Genomic DNA, 26,496 nt, shown 5'->3' with positions numbered 1-26,496 from the left:
CCCCCCCCCCAATTCAGCTGAGATGCCTTGGTCAGTCATAATCACTCCTTTGTTGTGCACTTTAGCTTCTTTGCTTCTTCTATTTATTTGTATTTATTTTATAGAAACCACAGTTCTGGTTATATCTAATGTTTTGTCTCTTCTGCTTTTCACCTATGTAACTGAATCTGGCTGGGTTAGGTGGTGGAGACAACACAAACATGCTGATGAATCTCACTTAATTTCTTACCAAGAAACCTTAAGTGTTACTTTATAAAATCCCACAGTTGTATTAGCTTCCTAGTTCTTCTACTCTTCTAGATGACTACTTTATGCTTACTTCAAACCTCTAGTCTTATCCTCCTTACCTCATCTTATAAGATAGGAAACATCCTACTTCTCAGCAAATTGAAACAAAGAAAAATTTCTATAGAACCCATGACTACATTTACCCACCTACCAGCATTCTGGTTCATTTTGCCTTGCTGCTTGTTACCACACATGATCTATAATGTTGAGCAGAGAGAATCGATCCTATCCTAACAGTAGGACCTGCACTTTGTATATTGGATCCTGTTCTCTCTCAACTAATCAGGATCATCACTTTACCCATTCTTCCCACTTACCCTACTCATCAATTTTCTCCTCTTTACTGGTCATACCCATTACTATGCAAGCAAATTCTTAATTTCTTTTATCTTTAAAAATACTTTTCCTGTTCTCGCTTTTGTTAGACATTACTCCATTTTTTCTCCCTTTGCAGCAAAACTCCTTTAAAGAATAGTCTGTACCCAGTTGTCTGGATTCTTCCCCTCTTGCTCTCTTAAGTGCACTTTTTCCTACCACTATATTAAAACTACACTTGTCGTGGCTTCCAATGATCTACATATAGCTAATTGTAGTGGTCCAATCTCGGTTTTTGTCTTAAACTGTCAGCACTGTTTTTGTGGTACTGTGGGTTAAACCCATGCTCAGCAAGTTCTCTATCACTGAGCTATATCCTCAGCTTTGTCCTCATCAGACTTTTTACCTTCTTGTAACACTTTTTAAAATTGGCTTCCAGGATACTAGAGTGATTTTTTTTTTTGTTTTGTTTTTATTTTTAATAAGTAGAACCCAACACTGGTGTCCCATTTCACTCAGGATAAGAGCAAAAAAAACTTAGGATTTTAAGTACTATTAAATCCTAAGTTATCTGGGCTACTTATATTACTGCTCTGACCTCATTCACTAGTGTTCTTTACCATAAAGGCTGCATTGCTCATCCTCAGGCACATTGGGCATCTCCTGCTTTGGGGTTTTTGTGTGACCTTTCCCTCAGCCTTCACTGATATTGGTTCATTTCTCAATGTAACTATCCTGACCACCCTGTTTAATGTTGGCACTGCTCTTATACTTCATATCCCCTTATCCTGTTGTGTAGATGTTAAGAAAATATTTGCTGAATAAATGAATATGGAATATACAATTTTGATTAAAAGGAAGCAACTTTATCTTTTAGCGAATGAATCTCTATCTTCTTTTAGTGAATCTTCAAGGATTCAGTACTCTTGTTTTCCATCAACAATTTCAGGGATGCCAATTGGATATCCTGTAGTTGGATTTAATTCTGATACTATCTGAAGTAGGCCAGACCTAACAAGTTAATGGCATAGTACTCCAATTCTGAGTTAATGCACACCTCACATGTGAAAGTTAAGGTGAGAGTTAAGACCTCAGTTCCATGAGACAGCCACCACGTCAGATGCCAACTGGAAATAGGGTTCTCAGTGCATCTTTAATTTCTTCTGGTCAACTACAAATTCAGTTGTTCCCATGCCCCAAATTTTGATAATTTATTACAGTAACTCACAGAACTTAACAATTGCAATTTTATTATAAAGGACATACTCAAGAACAGATGTATAGGCAAGCAAATGTACTGCAGAGCTTCTATAACTTCTCTGGGTACAGCATCCTCTCTGTATATCAGTGTGTTACCAACCCAGAAGCTCCTAGAATTCTGTTGTTTACAGTTTTTATTTAGAGTTTTATTACATCCGGCATGATTGAAATCATTGGTGATGTGATTGAACTCCATCTCCAGTCCCACTCTGCTTCCCAGAGGTCGGGACTGAAAGCCCCAACCTCTAATCGTGTGACTGTTTTTTCTGGAACCAATCCCAGTTCTGAAGCTATCATGAATTGCCTGATTAACATCAAACTCTGGTGTGATTAAAAGGGTCTGATGAATTATAAGAAACACCTGTCACTTAGGAAATTCCAAGGGTTTAGAAGATCAGTCTAGGAACAAGGATAAAGATGATATATTTGTGGGGAAGGGTGCTGAGGATTAAACCCAGGAGTGCTTTACCACTAAGCTACAATCCCCAGTTCTATTTTTTTTATTTTGAGACAAGTTCTTGCTGAGTTGTTGAGGCTGGCCTCAAACTTTCCATCCTCCTGTCTCAGCCTTCTGAGTTGCTGGGATTATAGGCCTATGCCATCACGCCCAGCTCAAAATATATTTATTATACCACAACAACATGCTGATTGAGAGAATAAGGTCAGAAGGAGCAAGTTGTGCCCCTAAGTGCCATCAATTTTTGTTTTCAAAGCTCATGAAAGATGGAAAAAGAAAATAGATAGAACCAAATAGGATAAAATGGAGGTCAAACATTGGACAATGGTGAAATGCCTGATAAATGGATACTTTTTTGTTGATAGTACTCTAAGTTGTCTGTCCTTGGAGTCTATCCCTTATGTGCTTGTATTGCTTATTTCGATTAAGATAATTTGCTCTATTTCTGTTGTCATTTATGGATGTGAAATTTAATTATTGTAGTAAACATTTAGTGGCAGGCCACCAATATGATTATTTTTAGTAGTTAAAAAGGTTGTTAGGAAATAGTTGTAACTAATGTCAAAAGACAAAAATTACAACACATATAGTTTACAGGTTTTAACTGGCTTACTTGTGACTCTAGAATTGGCAACACATCATTCTATAAAGTAGAATGAATGTTTCAAGGAGCTGAACAGAGGAGGTTGGTTTTATAAAGAGAAAAGGGCTGAGGAAAGCAAAAGCAGGAAAAAAGCCAATTGGTCATTTTAAAGTCATTTTTCTTGTAAACATTAAAAAGAGCACTTCTGTAATACCAGGTGAAACTGGCTATTCTTTCTTACTCCTAATTCCTTGGAAGCTTAGATGAACAATTTTGACTAACTTCACAATGTATGACTGATTTGGTCTGTGGGCCTAGTGCGAAGAGCTTGGTCCAAACCAATGTCCTCATCTAAATTTATTTTAAGAATCAGCACATGTATAAAAATATTAAAGTTTGCTTATGCAAATGTCATTAAGAAATGGAACCAAAACACACTTGTGACCCATCTTAATTTGGAAGGGTTCAAAAAAGAATATTACTTAAATAATTTTAGCAGTAAAAGTAAAATTTTATTTTTTTGGTTTCTGTGAAGTTATTTGACTACAAAAAGATAATATATTCCTGGAGTTATTTTTAAGGATTAAAATCAATAGACTTTTCCCTTATCCTAAGTTATGATTAGTGTATTATAAGTACAGATATGTAAATGTGTTACTGGTAAAATTTAAGGAAATGATTTTGGTTTTTGTTGGCAGGAGTCAGATCATAGGAAGAAACTAAAGATACATTGTTGTTGTTATTTATATATTTGCAGAACTATAATCTGCTTATAGAGTTTTGAGAAAATTACCTTTTTTATGTGATCCTAGCCTGAGACCATTAAGTAAGGAGTACTTAGAAAACATTGCTGAAATTGTAAACTACTGAAAGAAAGAGAAGTTGTAGCAAGAGGCCTTCATTTGGAGTCAAAGCTTATTATTAGGAAAAGTTACATTGAACTTAAGAACATTTTAGACATACTATTCTTGGTATGTTCTGCCTAATTAAAGGTTGGAAGCTTATTGAATAAGTGTTACCACTTTCCAGAAATTTATTGAGAAGCAGCTAGCTATGTACCAGACGTGAGACCAGATAAGATAGCAGTAACTACGAGTGCCAGCCCATAATTGATGTAGAATGTCATGAGTAACATTGGTCTTTTTCTACTTATGACCTAGTTTACTGAGCCTTAAGGAGATAATTGATCATGAGACCTTAGTGTTTTTTGCTAGAACCAGTTATGTTTGTTGAATTCTACCGATCTGTTTTAACAAAATGATTGTACTCTCAACTCTGCCATTTAACCATTTTTGAACCTGGGAAAATTAATCTGAGTCTAATATTCCTTAACTTTAACAAAATAATAGTAACTTCCTTACAATGCCTTTGTGAATGTGAAGTGCCTGTTTTAGTGCCTGATCTGTATCACATATTGTAATACATGCATTCCTGGTGTAATATGTGATGTATTTGATACTAGCTGCTGTTTTTGTTGTCTTCCTTTTTTATTGCAAACATGATTCTGAGATTTTTTTTTTTTAAAGAGTGAGAGAGAGAGAGAGAATTTTTTTTTTAAATATTTATTTTTTTTAGTTATCGGCGGACACAACATCCTTGCTTGTATGTGGTGCTGAGGATTGAATCCGGGCCACACGCATGCCAGGCGAGCGCGCCACTGCTTGAGCCACATCCCCAGCCCTGATTCTGAGATTTTAATTGGTAATCTTTCAAGGATTAAGCAAACTATATCATGCTGGATTTGAAACATTTTAGACTTTTCTGAGTATTTTTCATAAGGATTATTACTCGAAATTGGAGTATGAAGTATTCTATAACCTTGGAGTTCAAAATATATAATTTCATAGACATTTAAAAGCATTTTTAAAACAAGGAATTCCTGGGTAAAGCATAACTATTTTTTAACTATGAATCTGACTCGATACCTAGCCAGTAAGTTCAGAGTCCTTGGCTTTGGATAATTATCAGCTGCACAGTACCAGACTCACACATTGTCCTCTTATGAGTCTTTTTTAATTGGAAAGATTAATACTTGATTGCCAGTGATTGTGCTTTTTAGATTTAGTATCAAAAGTAACATTGACTATTTTCTAACTTTTATAATAATTCTTTAATATTTTAGGAAAATCCACGTTGGTTGTTTTTCTTTTATTATCTATTTTTCTAAGAGGTTTTAAGCAAAAAGAATGTTTTTAGGGATTATTCACACAGTTTACAGTAGTCCTTTACAAGTGTCCTTGTATGTGGAGAAACAGAAAAAAAAGTTCATCTACAGAGAGAAAATGGTATAGATGGAAAGAAAGAACAAAGATGAAGGTCAGAAAGCACTGGGTAGATTCTTATTCTAGCACTTTGTAAAGCCCGGCTATCTTTTAATAACATAATATACTCTAGTGATCTTCCCCCAAGTTGCCTTTCTTTGGGTAAATTTGCTCAGATTGGTTTCTCTGAATAGCAAAACCTCACATAAAAACACTAAAGTAAACTTAAAACAAAAATAGATGGATGTGAATATCCATATGCCTAACAATGGTATAATATCCATATGCCTTCCTTCTATATATAAATGGATTGTAAACCTAAATATAAGCCTGTGTAAATTTCTTTCACAAAAACAGCAATAAATCTTTATGACCTTGAGCTAGGCAGACTCCCTAGATAAAACATCAAAACTACTAGAGAGAGAAATTAAATTTCATCAATATGCCGTCAAGAAAGTGAAAAGACAGCTCACAGAAGGGGAAAAATGTTTACATGTGTCCTTGTATCCTGAATATTAAAACAAAAAGAACAGAAACTTATAATTTTGTAATAAAAGACACACAGTTTTTCAAGGGACAAATTATCTGGTTAGACATTTCTTCAAAGAGGACAGTATAAATGGCCAATAAACCCATGAATAGATGCTTACCATCATTAGTCATCAGAGAAACACAAATCAAAAGCACAAGGAGATACCACTTCACCACTAGTATCACTATAGTATCACTATAACTAAGTAGACAAATAATAAGTGTTGACAGGGCTGTTCAGAAATTGGAACCCTCATACATTGCTGGTAGGCTTGCAAAACAGTGTAGCTGTTTTGGAAAACCAGTCGTGGTTCAGATGTTAAACAAAATTGTCAGGGGACTCAGCAATTCTACCCTTAGCCATATGCCAGGCAAAACATATGCCATACAAGAATGGGTATTTGAGTGTCAAAGCATCATTATTCATAATAGCCCAAAAGTGAAACAACCCAAATATAATTAGCTGATGAATACCAAAGGCAGAACATTCTCTCTAATAATGTGGATGATAACCCACAACATGAGAGGGCAAGATTAGAAGGTGGACTAGACAAAGGGGAAAAAAGGGAAGGGAGAGGGGATGGAAATAGAAAAGACAGTAGAATGAACCAGACATAGCTTTCCTAATCTTATGTATGACCAGTGTATCTCCACATCATATACAACCACAATAATGGAATCCTAATTGGAACAAGTTATCCTTATTCTACATATGTATAATATGTCAAAATACACTCTACTCATATATATCTGGAAAGAAGAAATTAAGCAGATGTGAGCAACTACAAAAAAAAAAAGCTAATGAATGGATAAACAAAATGTGGTTACAATCATAAGTCACTTAACAGTAGGGATACTGGCTGAGAAAGCATCATTAGACAATTTTTGTCATTGTGCAGACATCATAGTACTTAAAACACAAAGATAGCTACAGCATTACTAGGCAATATATCTTATGGAACCACCTTATACATGCAGTCCATCCATCATTGACCAAAATATGTGGTGCAGGACTATATACACATAAATGGAAAATTATTCAGCCATAAAAAGAAGTGAAGTAATGATACATGCTGCAATATTGATAAACATTTTCAAACACTAAGTGAAAGAAGCAGGAAAAGGTGAAGAGAAGACAAAAGAACACATAATGTATGATTTTATTTGTATGGAATGTTCAGAATAGACAAACTCATGGAGATATAAAGTAGATTAATGATGTCCAGGAACTGGGAAGATGGTGAAATGGAGAGTGACGACTAACGGATACAGGGTTTTGTGGAAAAGGATACAAATGCCCTAAGATTAGATTGTGGTGATGGTTGTACAACTTTGAACATTGTATACTAACCTAGTTTGTATTCTTTAAATGGGTAAATTGTATGACACCTGATTTATATCTCAATAAAACTGTTTTTTTTTTAAAGTAGATAGAAAATATAGTATGTTATCTAGTGATAAAGAAACAAGCTCTAACTGAGTGGTGGATGCCTGTAACCCCAGCATCTGGGGAAGTTGAAGCAAGAGGATCATGAGTTCAAAGCCAGCCTCAGCAATTTAGCAAGGCACTAAGCAACTCAGTGAGAACCTGTCTCAAAATAAAATACAAAAAAGAGCTGTGGATGTGTCTCAGTGGTCGAGCGCCCCTGAGTTCAATCCCTGGTACACCTCCCCCACCCCACCTCCACCCCCCAAAAAGAAACAGGCTTCAGCTGGGCGAGAGGTGCAAGCCTATAATCCCAGTGACTCACAGGCTGAGACAGAAGAATCATAAGTTCAAAGCCAGCCTCAGCAACTTAGAGAGGCCCTAAGCAACTTAGTGAGTTGCCCTAAGCAACTTTAGTGTCTCAAAAGTAAAATATGAAAAGGGCTGGGGATGTGGTTTAGCACCCCTGGGTTGAATCCCTGGTATGGGGGGGGGGAAGAAAAAGGCTTCAAAAATAATTAACTGATCTCTATAAAAATAACAGTTTGGGGTTATGTATTTATTACCTAAATATTTTTTTTTCGTAAGGAAAGTTAAAAATGCTAAGTAGCTGTTGCTTCATTTGAAGCTAATTGGAATAAAATTTTGTACTGATTGTATTTATTGGCTTGAATTACACCAGAAGTTTAAATAGATTTATTCTAATGTATCTGTCTCATTGCCCTTTTTTTTCAGGGGTAGGGGAGTTTGAATAGAGACAGGTGTGTCATGGAAAGATCATGGACTTAGCATTTGTTAGGCCAGGACAAATACAGGTGCCCATCCAGGTTTTGGACAAATAATATAATTTCTTAGACTATCCATTTGAAAACTTTAAAATAAGTGAGTTGCTGGGTGTGAGAATTTTGAAGTTTCTTTTTCTTCCTAGTTGTTTGTTAGAAGTATGGGAGATTTTCCTAGGAAAAATAAAATTTAAATAAATAAATACAAGTATAATTAGGTTCTAGCCATGTTTTAATGTATTTGTTCATATTAATGTTAGATTTCAAGCATTTTATAAACAAATGTTTAGACTCTATGTAATGTCTAAACCTAGAATAGGTTCTCAAGTTATTTAAAGAAACCAAAATTTAACTACATTGTGGGTGGTCTTTGAAGTATTAGGTGATAGAGATCATTAAAAATATTAACTAAAAATTTTATTTTAATTTTTTAGTCTTTTAAAAATTGTCATTGATTTTGACTGTTTTTTTTAGATATTTGCATAGCATCTACAGTTAATTCTAGCACTTTCAACTAATTTTTAGAATATACTAACTTATGTCACCGTTTTTTTCCTGTTAGGGGTTTTTAATAATAAAATACATATTTTTATGACAGCTAAAAACAGGTTGAATTTAGAGAAATCTGCTATAACTACACATGGCCTTTTATACTGAGTTATTTAGTGGCTGATGTGTGGCAAATACATTTTTATGCTTCACTTAAATAATGGTATGGGGTGGGATTCAATTGTCTGTTTTTTAGCATGATTAGCTACATGATTTTAATATACTAGCATTTCTTTATTTGCAGAGATCCTGCATATTTTGATGAAAATTGGCTAAACAGAATCAAAACTGAAGTGGGAGATAATTGGAGGCTAAAGGTATTTCTTTTTGTTGTACCATCTATTGAATCTTTAAATGTTTGTGTGTGTTTGATATTTGTTATGGTGGTGGTTTTTGTTTGTTTGTTTAGTCTAATACATTTAGTAAGTTTTAGAAACCTAGGTAATCCATAGTGAAATAATCTAGAATTAAAGATTGGAGGTATCCTGAAGTCAGTAAGACATAGTTAGTGAGGGCATGGGCTTTGGAGCCAGAGTGCCTGTGTTCTCACACAGGTCTACCAGTACTTTCTGTGGGGAGGTGTTGTCATCTTTCTGTGTTTCAATTTCCCCACTGTAAAATACAGATTGTAATGGGATCTACCTCACAGAAATAAGTGAGTTATTGTGTACTTAGAATAGCACACAGAGGCTGGGGTTGTAGCTCAGTGGTAGAGCACTTGCCTGGCACATGTGAGGCACTGGGTTTGATCCTCGGAACCACATAAAAATAAATAAATAAAATAAAGGTATTATATCCACCTATAACAACAACAACAACAAAATAGCACATAGTATGTGTGTTAGTTGCCAATGGTGATGGTTGTGTTAGTATCATTATTTACTGTGTCCAAACACTCAAAGAATGAAACATTTTCATTTCTTTCCTAGTAACCTTAAATTCCAGTATTTCTCAGTCTTAAACCAAACCCACAATAAGAAATATAGTTTACTTTTGTAACCTGCTGCCCACCTGAATGTGTGTGCATATATAGGCAAGCAGCTTTTTATTCATACTTTATATACTGATGTTTTTATTTTATTTTTTCAAATGTTGGTTGCAATCCACTAAATTTTTTTCTTTATATTTTTAAATAATTATATGCTCACAGGAAGTTGGTCCTGTGTAACTTTTCATCCAGTTTCTCTATTGGTAGTATCATCTATAACTATAATACATTATCAAAATAGGGAATTAAACTTTTTATGATGTCCAGATCATTTAGATTTTACCAGTGTTGCATGTACTTCTGTTTGTATGTTCAGTTCTTTGTCACCGTCTCATGGCATAGCATATTTCATTACTAATCACAGGGTACAGAACTATGCTATCACCAGAGGCTTCCTGGTGCTGCCTTTAAAGCCACATTCATAATACCAACACACTTGTGTCCTTGCAACCACCAATTTCTTCTACTTTTCTGTAATTTTGGTACACTAGATAGATAGATTTTTTCTTTTTAATATATACCTGTATATATTAGTGGAGACTCAGAAATGCAAATGATTAAGCATGTAAAGCCCCTGATCTGTCTGGATTTTTTTTTCCTTTTTTCATTCATATATTCATTCACAAATTTGTTTATGAACAAAGGAATGAGTAAATGATGGGGTCTCGCTCTGTTGCTCAGGCTGGTCTTGAACTTTTGGACTCACGTGGTCCTCCCACCTCAGCTTCCTGATTACCTGAGACTACAGAAGCATACCCACCAAGTCCAGCCCTGGTTTGTCTTTATATTTCCCCCAGAAAGCACTTGCTTGATTAACAAGTGTTGGTTGCTTAAGTATTGGGACTGACAAAATCTAATTCCTTCTTTTTTCTAAGCAAGGGAATGAAAACTGTTTAATGGCTCTGTTTTAATTTCTGAACAACCTTTCAAGATTAGGCAATTAAAGTAATCATTATATGATGTTATAGTGTGTTCAAAACAATTTAGGCATGTTTAAGATAATGCTACTAATCCTTTTGTGTTTGCTTGCTGGCTTGATCAAAAGGGGAGTTGCATATTCTCTTCCCCATGTGCACAGAAACACACACATGCCCAGATGCACTATATTCGTTGTCATGAGTATGTGGCAATGGTATTTAGACAGATAAAAATACAGTTATACAGTAAAAATGTTTATTATATTCTTAATGTTTAGAACTGAAATTTGTTTTCCATATTTTACCTTAAGTTATACTTCCTCAATTTTATGATGCCATTGAGTAAAAAATATGATATATATCTTTGTGATTGAGGAAAAGCTACTCTTTTAAATGAACATATTTGTTTTTAAGATATTCTAATTTTAAATATATGAGAAAAAGGATCATCTTAGAATAGGACTAAAGAAAATAAAGAATTTTCATATCTCTAAATTCTTCCAGAAGAACAAACATGTTATTTTTGAAGTTTATTATTGTTTTTAATAAATGAGCAAGTTTTTAGTTTATTTTTTCTTAAAAATAAATGTCTTCAACCCTTGGGTTGCCCTTAATTAATTCAGCCTCTTTTTAAAAAATATAAATCTATAGTTTTATTAAGACAAAAACTGACCATGTATAGGAAGTTTACATTTAAACAAAGTTTTCATAGAAATCTAACACAGGCCTAAAAAAGATTTTATAATGTAGCTCTAATACATGTTAATCTTCTAAGACCAGGTCTTTTGAAATCATTTGACCCTTAAATTGACTCAATGAAACTTGTGCTGTCAGTGAATGAAACTTGCACTAATGGTTTCAGAATTTAGAATTAAAAAATGAGTTTCCAGTAGTTTCTCCAGTAGTTTCCATCCTAAGAGCATGGGCTGTCCTCTTTCTCTAGTCTCCTCTTTACCTCCCTTGGTNATATTTATAACTTCATAATTTGGAAAAAAAAAAAGGGGGTCTTTTTGTTTAACTTCAGGAATTAGCACCTCTAAGACAGAATGATCTGCCTAAATATACTCTCCCAATAAAACACTTTCCCATCTCAACTCAGTTTCCATCTCCAAAGTGGCAGCTGTGATAATTTTGTGGGGAACAACATTAAGCTCACTTTGGCTCATAAGTTTCAGGCATTCACAGCCTTTAAATAGTCTCTCACAAGTCTTCATTTATGGTGCCAATGACATTTTTTGAAATGGTAAAATACTTACCTCTTCCAATCATTAGTTACTTGTTCTTTCCATTGTTTTGCCGTATTCCCAGTCAGGCCCCCATTTTTAAAAAATTGTTTATTTTATTTATTTTAATGAGGTGCTGAGGATCGAACCCAGTGCCTCACAAGTGCTGCGCAAGTGCTCTACCACTGAGTCACAGCCCCAGCCCCTCAGGCCCCAAATTTTAACTACAGTGATCCTATTCATTTCTCTTCTACCCCACCCTATCCTTCCCACCCCCAAATACTACACCATTAATAGCCAAAAACTATACACATGCTGCACTATAAAAAATGCAAAGTTAAGCAGGGTATGATGGTGCACACCTGTAATCCTAACAACTTGGGTGGTGGAGGCAGGAAGATTGCAAGTTTGAGGCCAGCTCTAAGCAATTTAGTGAGACCTATCTGAAAACTAAAAAGGCTGGGGATGTAGCTCAGTGGTAAAGCACCCCTGAGTTCAGTCTCCAGTACTGGAAGAAAAAAGAAAAGAAAGCATTATTGGGAAGAGGGCTATGGGTTGTGGAGATGTTCTTGGAAGATTGACAGTACCTTTTTGCTTTCCCACACACCCAATTCTCTAGAGTTTGACCTTCATCGAAGGCTCTTTGCTTTTCTCAGTAAAGTGTAGAATGGGTTGCCTTGAAATACTTATCTCCTCTCCTCCCCTGGAATGGGTGTGCAAACTGTCCAGCTTGGAACAGCTTTTAAGTGCTTGGGCTGCTGCAGGGCACAGATTTAAGACTGGTTCTTCAAAGGACATCTTCTCAAGCTACCTAATAGTGTCAAGACAAGTAGAACTCCTCCTCTTCCCACTTGAAACCCAGTCTGAGGTGACAGGGGTTGAGACTCAGGAGAGTTAATTCTTATTATCTTTTTTTGTTGTCATCCTCCAGGGTGTGGGAATGCCATTGAGTCAGCCTTTACCCATAGAGTGCTATGACAGCCTGTGAGCACTTGACATTGGCTTCCTTGGAAGGAATGAAGTCAGCCTTGTCAGAGTTTTTCAGCTAAAGTCTGTAGCTCCATTATTCAGCTCCAGCTTTAAAACCTGGGCAATGCCTTTTTTTCCTTCTTCTTTGGTTTGCTCTCTTCTTCATTATCTTGAGAGTCAGAATCAGCTTTGCACTTTCTTCCCTCTGATTTATCTATCTGTCCTGGGCTGTTTTCTGTGACCATAGAAACTCAGCAATGAGCTCCAGGGAATCCAGGTTCTCTTCTGGCTCTGTATGTTGTCCTCATCTGAGAAAACTTTGTTTTAGGAGGTACTTCACTTTGCCCTTTACAACTTGACCATAGATAACCTTTTCCCCCCACTTATTACTCTTCCTCTTTTAGCACCTCCTCCACTTTCTTGTTTTATTTTTTCTCCAAAGTGCCTGTTGGCTTTCTAATATGAAGGGGGATGCTGCCCAGAGCAGTGCTTAAGAATCTGAAAGGAGGGGCTGGGGTTGTGGCTCAGCGGTAGAGCATGTGCGAAGCGCTGGGTTTGATCCTCAGCACCACATAAAAATAAATAAAATAAAGGCATTGTGTCCAACTACTGTCCAACTAAAAAAGTATTTAAAAAAAAAAAAAAAGTCTGAAAGGAATCAGTGCTAAGCTACTGGTATATCTTGTGCCAGTTGGGGGAGTGCTGCCCAGGAATGGAACAAGTTGGGTGGCTGCAGTCAAGCCCCTTCCTGAAAGCTGCAGCATACTGCAGGCCTTGCCAATAGCCCTCAGCTCAGCCAAATAAAAGAGCCTTGAATTCTGTGCTGCCCTACCACCTGTTCCATGTAGATGTGGACTAATTCAGCCTATTTGATTCAATAGCCACAAGTTCTATCATTTCCTGTTCTAAAACATCTTCAATTACAGGTCCTTAATCCAAAATTTGAAACTCTCTCTGGTCCTAAAACTTTCAGACAATGGATGCTCAACCTGTACTAATATAGGCCAAGGTCAGCTAGATCAATGGGATGATCAACAGAATCATATCATATACACATTTAATTTAACATAGATTTAACTGTATGAGTTGGGGGAAAAAATTACAATTTGCAGTAAACATGGCAGTGATACTCTGTTATTTCTCCCAAATAACCTATTGGCCAGAGAACTTAAGCTCTGGGATGAGTAAACACTGGACAATATCTGTGGTGTTTCCTTTTATTTCATTTTTAGGGTTCTTCGTAGAGTATAAGGTCTTGTAGTACTCAGTGTTATTTATTCTAATGTTTCAAGATATGACAGTAAATTTTACAACCTGTCCTAAAAGTATTTACTTTGAAAAGCTAAAGAAACAGCAATCTTTTCCAACAGTGAGGGAATTTGGAGACATTATATTTGGTGGGTTAAGAGATCTGTAAGGGTAATTTTTACTATAGTTTTTAGCTTAGTGCTCTAAATTTAGAATTTAAATCTGTGTGTAAGTGATAGCTCCACTTTGCTGAGGAAAATAGCACTAAACTTGAATCTTCATTAATGACAGCAATTTTTTCTTTGTAGAAAATCTGAATAATTCAATGTAACTGTTAAGTCTCATTCACTTACCGAGCATTTTCTGTCAATGTGGTCATTACATTGAAACTTAAACTTAGTTGGAAATTTAATTTTTTGCTTTTTTGTTGTACTAGGGATGGAACTCAGGGCTTTGCACATTGCTAGCCGTAAGCACTCTACAACTGAGCTATATCCCCAGCCCATTTTTAAATTTGAGACAGGGTTTCTCTAAATTGCCCAGGCTGAACTTGAACTTGGAGTCCTCCTGCCTCAGCTGTCTGATTATCTGGGATTACAGGTGTGAGCCACAGTGCTCAGTCTTAATTTTTTTTTTTTTAATAAATTTCTTAGACCTGTTTTGATGATGGTAAATTCAAATATGCTCTTAAATTTTGTTTTTTTTTTTTTTATACATGTTGGGTGTCCCTTATCTGAAATGTTTGGGGACCAGAAGTGCATCAGATTTCAGAGTGTTTTGGATTTTGTAATATTTGCGTTAGATTTTGTGGGTTGAATATCTCTAATCTGAAATCAGAATGTTCCAAATCCAAACTTTTGAGTACTAATGTGACTTTCCAAAAGTTTCAGATTTGGGAGAATTTAAAATTTCAGATTTTTGGATTAGGAATGCTTAACTTGTATATGCTTTATGATTAACTAGAATGATGTTTGGCTTAGAAAATTTTTATGTTAAACTGTATTTTGATTTTTGCTTGTCTTTGACCCAGTTGTTTTCTCTCTTTATACAGATTAGCAATTTAAAGAAAATATTAAAAGGAATCCTGGATTACAATCATGAGGTAAGGACTCTCTTCTGATTCTACTTGGAAGTATTACCATAGGATAGTTTAATTTTATAATAGTTTTAAATAAGGAAAATTCATTTTCAAATTTAATAATGCACTTATTTTCTCTTATTTAGTTTCTAGGATATTGGTTCCAATAACCATCTGTTACATGCCAAACAGATGAATAAGCTTTATTGCATTATGGGTAGTTTGTGGATGATTACTAATTTATGTTAGATTTTGCTTTCTACTATTAATTTTCCCTTCTTCCCTAACTTGTGAAAATGGTTTAGAGCCTGTGCACTATCATGGTTAACTTCACTGCCTACTTGTGTCTTATTATTTGGCAAGACCCTGGCCCTAGGTGAACTTACTTTACCCTCTGAATCTGCATCACACATTGCTGGGGAAATTTTCAGAGAGTGGGACTAAATCATTTCACTTTAAATTTCATGATCATAGATTCCAAATGGACACAATACTAGCTTACGTGTGTTAATGATTACATTTATGACCATAACACCAATCTTCCCATTTCAGTAAGTGTGACACTTCCATCCACCCTAGTACACCGTACAATCTTAACAGTTCACACTCCATCTCTACCAGGTACTGAGGATGAACAAAGAGTTCTTTACCACTGAGCTATATCCCCAGCTCTTTTTATTTTTTGATTCAGGGTCTTGCTAAGTTGCTGAGGTTGGCCTTAAACTTAGCAGTCCTTCTGCCTCAGCCTCCTGATTGCAGGTGTATGCCACTATGCCCAGCCCTTCCTTCTTTTAATACCATCTGCAAGATCTATTAAACCTTCAAAATAGAGTTTTCTCCAGCTCTCCCACCACGACTCTACACCAAACCATCATTAGCTTGTGTTTAGATTACTAAAAAACCTAACAGATTTTACCATTATCCTTTGGTAGTTGGGTCTCCACTTTCAAGCTAGGATAGTTTTTAAAAATATAAACTAGAATATGTCAGTTTCCTTCTTTAAGTCTTAGGTGATTTTGTATTGCCTTGAAGATCAAATCTACATTTCTTACAATGTTCCACCAGGTGCTACATGATCCTCTAACCGCTTCTTACACTACTTTCTCCTCACCAACAACACTATAGCCCCTTCATCCTCCTCCTGTTCCTCAGATATGCCAAACCCCTGTGTGCCTCAGAGCCTACACTCCTGGTTCTCTTGATATATGTCATGTTCTTCCCTCAGCTCTTGTCATTGCTAGCACATACTTATTTAAACCTATTCTTATTTCCCGGAGATGCATTCCCCAAGTATGCACTATCTCAGCTGGGACAGCAGTTACTTCAGTCCCATTTATTCACAGCACTGTGTTTATTCCCTTTGATCCTTGCCATATCTGGGCTCTTTTTGTTTTGTTTTGTTTTGGTTACTTGGTTGTCTCACCCTCATATTAGTCATGAAATGAGGTTGGGACCAGACCTGATGTAGTCATTGTTACATCCCAGCCCCATTGCATAGTATTACCACATATTTGGCACTCTAGATTTTCTAATTATCTCAAGTATGTGGTGAAGCCCTCCTGTAATTTCAGCTACTGGGAAGGCTGAGGTGGGAGGATCATAAATTTGAGGCCAACTTCAGCAACTTAGATCCTGTCTCAAAATAAAAAATAAAAAAGTCTGGGCTTGTGGCTCAGTGGATTGAATTGCTGAGTTCAATCCCCAATACCATAAATAAGTAAATATTTATAAATATTAGTAAATAGATACTATAAATGTTTATATATTTGGAAATATGTAAATAGATGACTACTCTAAAATTAATAGTATTTATTTACATAAAGCAAATACTAATTTCCAAGAAAAATACGACACTTAAGACGTATAACAGTATATGTAGGGTTTGTGTTAGACATCTTGACAAATGTGTAAAGGAGTATTTTGTTACTGTTACTTCTTAAGTGTACTAAGAAGGAATATTTATTAGATCTTTTGGCTTAGAAGAAGTAATTGTTTTTGTTCTGAGCATTGTGCCTATTTTGTGAAGTATAAATGGTAATTTTCACTAAAGTTTTACAGTAAAAAAGAACGAAAACTTATATCAAAGATCATGATGATGTTTCAGGAACATTTTATTGAGTGTTATTGTGAGGAAGGTATTATTTGTAATGCTGTACTCTTACTAGATGTTAGAAGTCCTGTTATCCCCATCTTACATGTGAGAAACTTAGGTCAGGTAATCTAACCATATATACCTCTTTCTGTTAATCTATTTTTTTTTTTTCAATTCCTCCAACTATTCTACCTCTACTCCACAAAATTTTCCTTGGCAATGTTTTGGTCCTTGAGTCTATCACTGTCACTCTGTGGCTTCAGTCAGTCATCTAGTCATGCTCCTTGTATTCAGAGAGTAGAAAAATCCAATCTCTGAAGATGGCTTTATGTCTTTGGAACTTTTCTAATGCCCTTTTAAGAGCCCAATTCTATTCAGTACTAAATGATTATGACAAAGAATGGGAGAATAAGTAAAACTAAAATCAGTATATATAGTTGGTATTTGCTTAGTTTGTGCCTGCACAACTATTTAGTAAGCATACTACGTGACTCATTACCAGTCCTCATTTATTCTCATAGCCCAGTGTTTTTTTTTCTTCTGACTACCTACTGTAATTTGTAATTGTGTATTTCTTTGTGCATTTACTTATTCATTTTATGCCTTCTACACCCTACATAAACTCCTTGAAGGCAGAATACTTCTCTGTTTTTAAAAGCCTTTAACAGAATAATTCTAGTTTTAGAAATTTACCTACTAAAACTTCATAACAGCCACTCAGAAGTCTGAGGCAGGAGGATCACTTGAGCCCAGGAATTGGAGGCCATCTGGGACAACAGAGTGAGTGAGACCCTATTACAGTAAAATAAAATAAAACTACTTAGGGCTGTCTACCTCGTCATTATTTCATAGTAAGTAAAAATTGAAAATAACCCAAATGTCTAACAGTAAGAAAATGTTTTGTAAATACCTTGCAACCATAAAACTTCATATTAATAAAAACTATTTAATAATATGAAATATGAGATTGTATGTGGCATATGATACCAGTTTTATAGAAAATATACATAAATGTACTTGTAAAATATGTATGCAGATCCATAGTCTCTAATCCTTTAGACCAGATCCATTTTGAAATCCAGAGTTTTTTAGACTTTAGAAAGGTAATATGAGCCTGATGCAGTGGTGTACAACTCGGGAGGTTGAGGCAGGAGGATCACAAGTTTGAGGCCACCTTAGCAATTTAGCAAGATCCTGTTTCAAAATGAAAAGCACTGGGAAGTTCGCTTAGTGAGAAAGCACCCTTGAGTTCAATCCCCAATATCTCCTTCCCACCCCCAAATAAAAAGGTAACATGGTATAACCATGTATTGTGTGAATACCCCCAGGTGGGTTCCCTTATCCTATTATGTTGATATTTCTGCAGTGAAACTATTTTTCACTCTAAATGGAATAATAAGAATAATAAATAAACTGTTCATTTATTACCTTTCACCCTTATCCTGGGAAGAATTCCTTTGTCCTGTCCTACCTTATATTCCATTGACTGAATAATATGTATTTCTTGTTCCTGTTTTTTTTTTGTAAAGCACATTTTCCATTAACATCTTCTGAAAAGTACTTGATAGATAACTTTTTTAGGTCATGCACATTTGAAAACAATCTTCTTTCTAGAGAGTTGAGTTGGTTATGGAATTTTAGTTGGAAATAATGTAAGTATTTTGAAGGCATTGCTGCATTGTCTTCTAATTTGCAGAAATGTTGAAATTTCATGTGGATTCTCATTCCTTCTTGGTAACTTTTTCATTTTCTGGAAATTTTTAGGATCTTTTTAAATCTCCCAAGTTTCAGGATGGTGTGCTTTGGTGTGAGGTGTATTTTTTGCAGGGAAAAAGCTTTATTTAAAAAATTATTACTATGCTTTGGCACTTTCCAAGTATTCAAACTACCCACCTATTAGTTTTAGTTTTAGAAATTTTTCTGATTTTTTTTAATTTATATTTTTCCAATTTATTTTCTCTATTCACTTTCCAGCCTTTGAGCCTCCTGGATTAATCCTTTAATTAATTAGCTAACCATTTCTCTTGTGTTTTTGCTCTGCTTTCTGAGATAATCACACACCTTTCTTCCAGTTTGTGCATCAAAGCTTTCATTTATGCTATCATATTTTTAATTCCCATAAGCTTTGCTCTTTTCTAAGTGAAACTTTTATATCCTGTTCTTACTTTATGAATGTAATACTTTTTCTCACCTTTCTGTGAGTACTAATCACAGATTATTTTTACTTCCATATTTTTTTTTTTACTTTATTTATTTCTTAATCCATCTGCCCAGGTTCCTCCCAGTAGGCATCACAGTTAGCAACTGCCAAGGAAGTAAATGATCTTCCTCCCACTCCCATCACTCCTTCTCCCCAGCCATAATGATCTTGATATTGTTGGAATTCCAGTACACTCCTATCTCAGTACTTTGCCCCAGGCTAAAATCTTGTGTGGCTTGTTTCTCCACATTTTGTTATATGATTTACTCGTTTATTCTAGATCTCTATTCATTTTGTTGTTGTTGTTGTTTTGGAAAGTTATTATTTTATTTGGGGGGGGGTGTTTTGATTTTGTATTTTGGTTTTTGTTTGTTTGCTTGGTTTTGGGCCTGGGGATGGAATCCAGGGTCCCACGCAGGCTAAGCACAACTCTGCCACTGAGCTGTATCCCCAGCTACTCTGTTCAGATTTTGTCTGAGGCAGATTTTGTTAGAAGCTTTCATTGACTGCTTATCTGAAATAGCAGCACCCCTTCTGCACAACACCCATCAGTTTTTCATTGTAAAATAAACATATATTCAGAAAAGTATGTGACATATGTGTAATTTAACAGTTAATTATAAAGTGAACAGTCTTATAATAGGTCTGTGGAACATTGTCACCACCTTAGAAAGCCCCTGTGTTCATCTTTCACAACCTCTTCTTTTCACTTCCTATCTGCAGCATAGAGTGATCCAGAGTATGTAAAATAAAATTTAAAAATCCATTCTTTGGCAATTATCAAGAATACAAATAATAATAAATGTTGGCAAGGATGTGGGGGAAAAGGTACACTCATACATTGTTCATGGGACCACAAATTAGTATAGTCACTCTGGAAAGCAGTATGGAGATTCCTCAAAAAACTAGGGATGGAGCCAGCATATAAACCAGGTATCCTACTCCTTGGTATATATCCAAAAGATCTAAAATCTGCATACTATAGAGATGCAGCCATATCAGCTTTTATCACAGCACAGTTCATAATAGATAAGCTATGGAAACAACCTAGGTACTTGTCAACAAATCTTGCTACCAGCATTTAAGGACTCAAATGGAGTGAATGTGACTATAGGGTCTGAGTTTTTATTTAATTTTGGCTTTTTTGGTGTCCCCTAGTTCAGAACCTTTTGTTTAAGGTTCACAAAAAGCAACATCTCATCCTTCTTGGAATAGTAAAAGGATCAGTACACAGCTTCTTTTCTCAGTGTGCATATCACATGCCAAATAGTGACTTAAGTTGCTTGAGTTATCAGGATTGTTATAACTTAGGTATGTGAGGTAAAAACAAATTGGGAGTGAGATTGAACAGCTGTGTCCTTGGCAGTCAGTTTCTAGTGATTAAAAAGTAATCTATCAAATATTTCATGTGGTAATATAAATGTGAATGTAATTGTAATCTTTTGTTTCCATTTAGATTTTAGGACAACAGATTAATGACTTTACCCTTCCTGATGTGAACCTTATTGGAGAGCATTCTGATGCAGCAGAGCTTGGAAGGATGCTCCAACTCATTTTAGGCTGTGCTGTGAACTGTGAACAGAAGCAAGGTAATTTATATATTAGTTAGTGTATGTATTTAAAATATTGAAGCAAAGTAATATATACTGTATATTTTATATATAAAGCACAGTACAAACAATAACATCTCTCAAAGGTCACCTGTTTTCTACAAATTTTTGCTAGTTTTTTTCAATTTTTTTTTTTAGTTGTAGATATCTTTATTTTATTTATTGATTTTTATGTGGTGCTGAGGATTAAACTTAGTGCCTCACACGTGCGAGGGGATCTCTCTTCCATTGAGCCACAACCTCACCCCAATTTTTTGCTAGTTTTAGTATTTTTGTTTTGTTTTGTTTTGATTTTTAGTTTAAGCAAGTTTTGCAAGTTACAGTAAATTTGGTTGTGGTCCTCTTCTTTCTGTTTCTGGGAGACCACATAATTCTTTTTGAGTAGATTGTTTTGTTGTTTATTTTTTATTTTTGTGGTGCTGGGACTAAAACCGTACCTTGTGCATGCCAAGTATGTGTCTACCACTGAGCTACATACCCATCCTGAGTAGAATGTTTTTAATGTATTTTAACTGCATTGGATATGATGAAATTTATTGTTAATTGGACAAGGTTCACCTATTAGTTTGGAAAGTGAACACAGATGCCCAGCAGCAGTTCAGTGGGTATCCATGTCTACCTTCCCAACATAATCTATAATAGATGCCTTAGAGTCGACATTGTCCCACACCCCGCCCTTTTCCCCATACTATAGTTTGAAATATTTACAAGTTTGTCTTTGCTGTGGGGAAAAGAGGAGAGAAGAGTATCATAATATGTTGTCTTTAAATGATAAAAATAGTTTGAAATTCTGTTCCCTCTAAATGAGGTAGATATTCTTCCCCAAGAAATCACTTAAGTCGGTTTTTTAAAGGAAAGAATATTACATATTATCCAGATTGTTTCATCCTACTTACTTATAAGCGATTATAAAACTTTTAGAAACATTATGGGATATTTCTTATTAACCTATCTAGCAAGAAAACTTGAAATTCAAGGGCTTTGGGGGATTGTTTTCACAAAGATGAACAAAGACTTTAAAATAAATTAATGATTTGTATATCAGTGCTAGAAACATCTCACTAACCATATAAATATGAATTTTTATTTTCTTTGTTTCCTTTGTATTGCAATCTAAACTATTGAATTTGAAGTTCCCAGAGCTGAATTTTATCATTTTTATCAAAATATTGGTCAATTTATTAGCTAATTCAGTTTGTAAAATGGCAGTTTAGAAAACTCTGTACTTGAGATTAAGAGCATGGGCTGTAATGCCTAATGGGCTGTAATGCCTTGTTTTCAAATTTGATTCCACTTTCAGAAACTATGGAGGGATATTGAGCAAATCACTTAATCTCTGTATTTTAGTTTCTTAATAAAATGAAAATTTAGTACCTACCTCATAAGGTTATTTTGAGGACTCAGTGAGATATGTACGTAAAACAGTATAGGTTCTTTCACGTAAATGGTTCAAATGATCTTAGTTATGTGGAAACTCTTTTTTCTCTTTTGCAATACTAGGGAGTGAAGCCAGGACCTTGTCATGCTAGGCAAGTGCTATTGAGCTATATCCCCATCCTTTTTTGTTTCTTTTATTTTATCTTTTGAGACAATATATCACTGAGTTGCCCAGGCTGTCCTTGAACTTGGTATTCTCCTGCCTTAGTATTTCAAGTAGCTGAGATTACAGGCATACAACCACTATGCCCAATGAAACATAATATTTTGTAAAGTATTTTAAAACATTACTTTTGGTTCTATTTTCATTGTGTGTTTTGTGGAGTTTTAGGTTACTACAATTTTTTCAATGATAGTTATCATAAGGTGGTGTTTAGAGATTTATATTCATTTTCTGAATAATGGAACATAAATTAGTAAATCCACTTACTTAAAGACTACTTTTAGTTAAATTTAGTTCACAAATTTTGTTAGAAAATATAGTACTGTATATGTATAGCAAATCTAAGATGACAGATTTGTTCTTTGCTGAAGATACTTGAAGACCAACTTTGATATGTAGATAACAATGTAATAAATATCTTTAAAAAAAATTTCCAAGTAGCTTTTAAATAGCTTTTCTAATCTTAAATAGCTTTTCTGTCCCCTCTATTGAGAGCTACTTATCTGCATGGAGATCACTTATTTTCTAAGAAATACTGTCAGATTTATCATAAATAAAGTGAATAAATAATACCCTCTTCTAATTGATTTATGTCACAAATGTTTATTTTTATGTCACAAATGTTTATTGAACTGATACATTAGGGAATAGGAACACAGTGGTAGATAAAACAGAGACAGTACCTGCCCTATTGGAATGAGAGTAGAGGGAAAAGGCATTAAATAATAACATCAGAATGCTGGTGAGTTCCTCTGAAGACCAAGAACAACCTGGATATGGGGTGAGGAAGCTATTTAAGTAAAGCTGTGGAGGATAATGGGTTAAGTATAATCTAAGTAGTAGAAACTGAATGTAAGAAAGTTACCTTTGAAGGATTTAAAAGCTCCACAAAACTACGATGAAGTATAGTGAGGAACAGATAAAGAGAAACAAAGCAGGGGAATAGGTAGATGAGGGTTATTCTAAACGATGACAATCACAATATTTTTCTTGCCCCTTCCCTCACCTTTGGTAATGCCAAAAAGATCTTTATTAACTTGTTCTTTGTTTTTTTGCGGGGGAGGGTGTTCTAATAGTAAGTTTGATAATAGTCAACGTTGTTTTCTTAAAACAGTGACTACTTTTACTGATCTGATTTACTTTTGTTTTTTTAACAATGAATTTCTTTCTCTCTAGCTTCATTCCTTTTAGATTTTATCATGACATACTCATAGTAAATTTCAGTTGCTTATTCAGTTTAGCTGAAATATTCTGTAGAGTAATCTACAATCATTTTTTCCTCTGAAATTGTATAAATAATAAAAAAAATTTTTTTTTGAGCAGGATTTTAACATCTCACTGATTCAGATTTAGGGTATTCCTTGCTCTCAGGAACATAGTAGAAAACTAGAAATCAAATAAATGAGTTTCAGAATTACTAAGCATTAGCTGTCTCTGTATGTATGATATACAACACAGGGTTTATTGAAATGGCTCTATCATTTACTACCTGACTCACTTTGGACAAGATCTCAGCCTACTTCCATGTCTGCAAAATGAGTATACAAAATCTCCTAGTCATATAAATATAAGGGCTTTGTGCTTAGACACAGTTTGCAGTTAAGAAGTGAAAAGCAGCTGCTAAGAACTTTGAATATTTGTGCTATCTTGACTAACTTCTTTAATTAGGGCAAATAAAATTGAATTTGTAAAAGTAAAGATTAGTAGAAACACTGATAATATTTACTTAGTATCTCCTTTCTCTCTGGTATTCTACTATTCATTAACAGAACAAAAATATGCTTTTTATAGATTAGGAAACTGGGATTCCTAAATATTAAGTGACTTGTCCAAGATTTCTTACTTGTGAGGGGCTAGTCAAGAACAAACACTCATGTTTCTTCCACATTTAAACTTAGTTTAGTACTCTTTGTACTATATCATGCTGTAAATTTTGGACAGCTTAGATTTTAGTGTAAATTCCTTTACATACTGCACCTCATTCTCCAGCATTACCTCATAGATATGTACCTAATAACTGTATGTAATTGTATTTTGACCTTTAAAGATTTGTAAATGGTTAAAATTGTACATTAATGTAGTTTTCATCATCATTTTAACATTTAGCATTTTACGGTGTTCGCGGGGAAGGGCCTTGACGTGGCAACACCGCTTCTTAACTAACGCTTCCCCTCTCACACCTACTAACTTCCTAACCCCCATCCCACTTTCTTTACTTCCAGTAGGCTGCCATTGAATTTCCCTTTGCCATTATCAGTGCCATGGCTTCTTCTCTTTCATGTTCACAGTCTTCATTTTGAGATCGGGTCAGTCATTTGAGTTTCATTAGTTTTTGTAGTTTGATGCCTTCAAACAGAATATCTAAAGCACTCCCTTGCTATATCTCTAATAGGACTCATAGGATGATTGTCATTGAGAAAAACAGAAGAAAACATTGATCTCAGACTAAAGGAATTCCTTACTGGCCAAATAGTAATTATGATGTATTCCTCCTCTTGGATTGTGTATGTTTGTATAATGAAACATTTGATTGGGTTCAAGTATCCTTATGAGAATACTTCCATTAAAACACTTTTTTAAAAAAAATTTTTAGTTATAGGTTGACACAATATCTTTTTTTTTTTTTTTTTTTATGTGCTGCTGAGGATCGAACCCAGGTGCCTCACGCATGCTAGGTGAGCGCTCTACCTCTGAGCCACAACCCCAGCCCCTAAAACACATTTTTGATAAAGTAAAAGCTTTGGCATTGACACCAGAATGTCATAATGTCATGGTTTAATAGTGTTTTAAAAATACTTTTTTAAAAACAAGTTGCCTATCAGGAAGAGGATTACAGTTTAGCATTCCAAATATGAGGGTTTTTATAAATGGATTTTTGGATTTTATTTATGAAACCTAGGATCTTCGAATTTCCAGTTGATAGCTACCTAATGTTTATAGTATTGAGAAAGCACAGTGGTGCAAAGTTCACAGGGTTAGGAGTTAAGTTCATATTTAAGTCTTGGTTCTACACTTTTCGAGGTGGGTGCTCCAGAACTCATGCATTCTAAGCACTCACTCTACCACTGAAATAAATTTCCTGCCTCTGCATTTTTTAAACCTTGGGTAAAGTTTATTTATCCTTGAATAATTTCTATTAGTTTTCAATTTTTCATCTGCAACAGGAAAGTATTAACATACTTTGCAGAGTTGTTGAGAAGTATTAGAGATAAACTACACATAAGTCCTTACTAATGAATCTCATCCAAAAATTACCTTGACAATTTGACAAGATTCCTTCATATTCTACTTCTAGGGGTGAGAAGATTTCTTTTATATTTGCTTTTTTTGTATATATGGGATTAGAGTGAAAAGTGAAGGCTAAAATTTCCTTATTAGTTTACCTTTTAAAATATTTTTTTTGAAAACATATTTACCATGTTTGTTGGAATCCACCTATTTTTTTAATGCTTAATGCCACTTATCCATTATTATATTTGGAAATAATGAAAAATCACTTCCCGGACTGTTTCTTTTTAAATAATATATATATTTTTAAATATATTTATTTATTTATTTTTATGTGGTGTTGAGGATTGAACCCAGTGCCTCACACATCTATGAGGCAAGTGCTCTACCACTGAGCCATAGCCCTGCTCACTTTCAGGGCTTTTAAGAAGGAAAGAAATTATTGTTTCAATATTGTTGTACTAAGAGCTAAAGAGACCTTTCTTTTTCTGCAGTGGTGAGGATAAGATTGATGAGGTTGCTGTTTTAGCATATTAGAAATATTAGACATTATTTTAAAACCTGGGATTATACAGTATATGTTTCTCTTTTTTTCCCCTTTCACTCATTTATTTATTTTGTTTTCATTGATGTTTTATATACATATATATATATATATATATGATGGAATTTACTGTGGTATATTTATATATGCACATAACATGCTTTTGTTAATTTAATTCTGCATTTCCTCCGCTTTCCTGTCTCTCTTCCCTTTCTTTTGCTCTTCTTCTTCTACTCCACTAATCTTCCCTATATACAATATTTGTTTATACTATTAGATTCTATCTTAAATTCATCTTAATTCTTTGCTAAGCATGTCTTGGGTTTATTAAGTATTTTCTTTTGTGT

At 34.7% G+C, this 26,496-nt stretch overlaps 1 protein-coding gene and 1 pseudogene across 2 annotated transcripts in view; one reads left to right on the top strand and one right to left on the bottom strand.

Moving 5' to 3' along the window:
- The window catches only part of Hook3 (hook microtubule tethering protein 3), a 102,924-nt gene that overhangs the window by 9,318 nt on the left and 67,110 nt on the right, over positions 1 to 26,496 (top strand). Inside the window, exons 2-4 of one of the 2 annotated variants that reach the window (XM_048792880.1) lie at positions 8,697 to 8,769; positions 14,849 to 14,899; positions 20,624 to 20,756. In XM_048792880.1, the coding sequence (XP_048648837.1) occupies positions 8,697 to 8,769; positions 14,849 to 14,899; positions 20,624 to 20,756 (257 nt within the window). The remainder of the gene's footprint in view (positions 1 to 8,696; positions 8,770 to 14,848; positions 14,900 to 20,623; positions 20,757 to 26,496) is intronic. The other variant, XM_048792881.1, reaches the window with a different exon arrangement.
- On the bottom strand, positions 12,007 to 14,176 carry LOC125613274 (annotated as a pseudogene).

The sequence above is a fragment of the Marmota marmota genome, unplaced genomic scaffold, assembly GCF_001458135.2.
Source record: "Marmota marmota marmota unplaced genomic scaffold, marMar, whole genome shotgun sequence".
NCBI classification, from domain to species: Eukaryota; Metazoa; Chordata; class Mammalia; order Rodentia; family Sciuridae; genus Marmota; species Marmota marmota.
The sequence above is the reverse complement of the archived record's forward strand: the minus strand, read 5'-3'. Positions and strand labels throughout refer to the sequence as shown.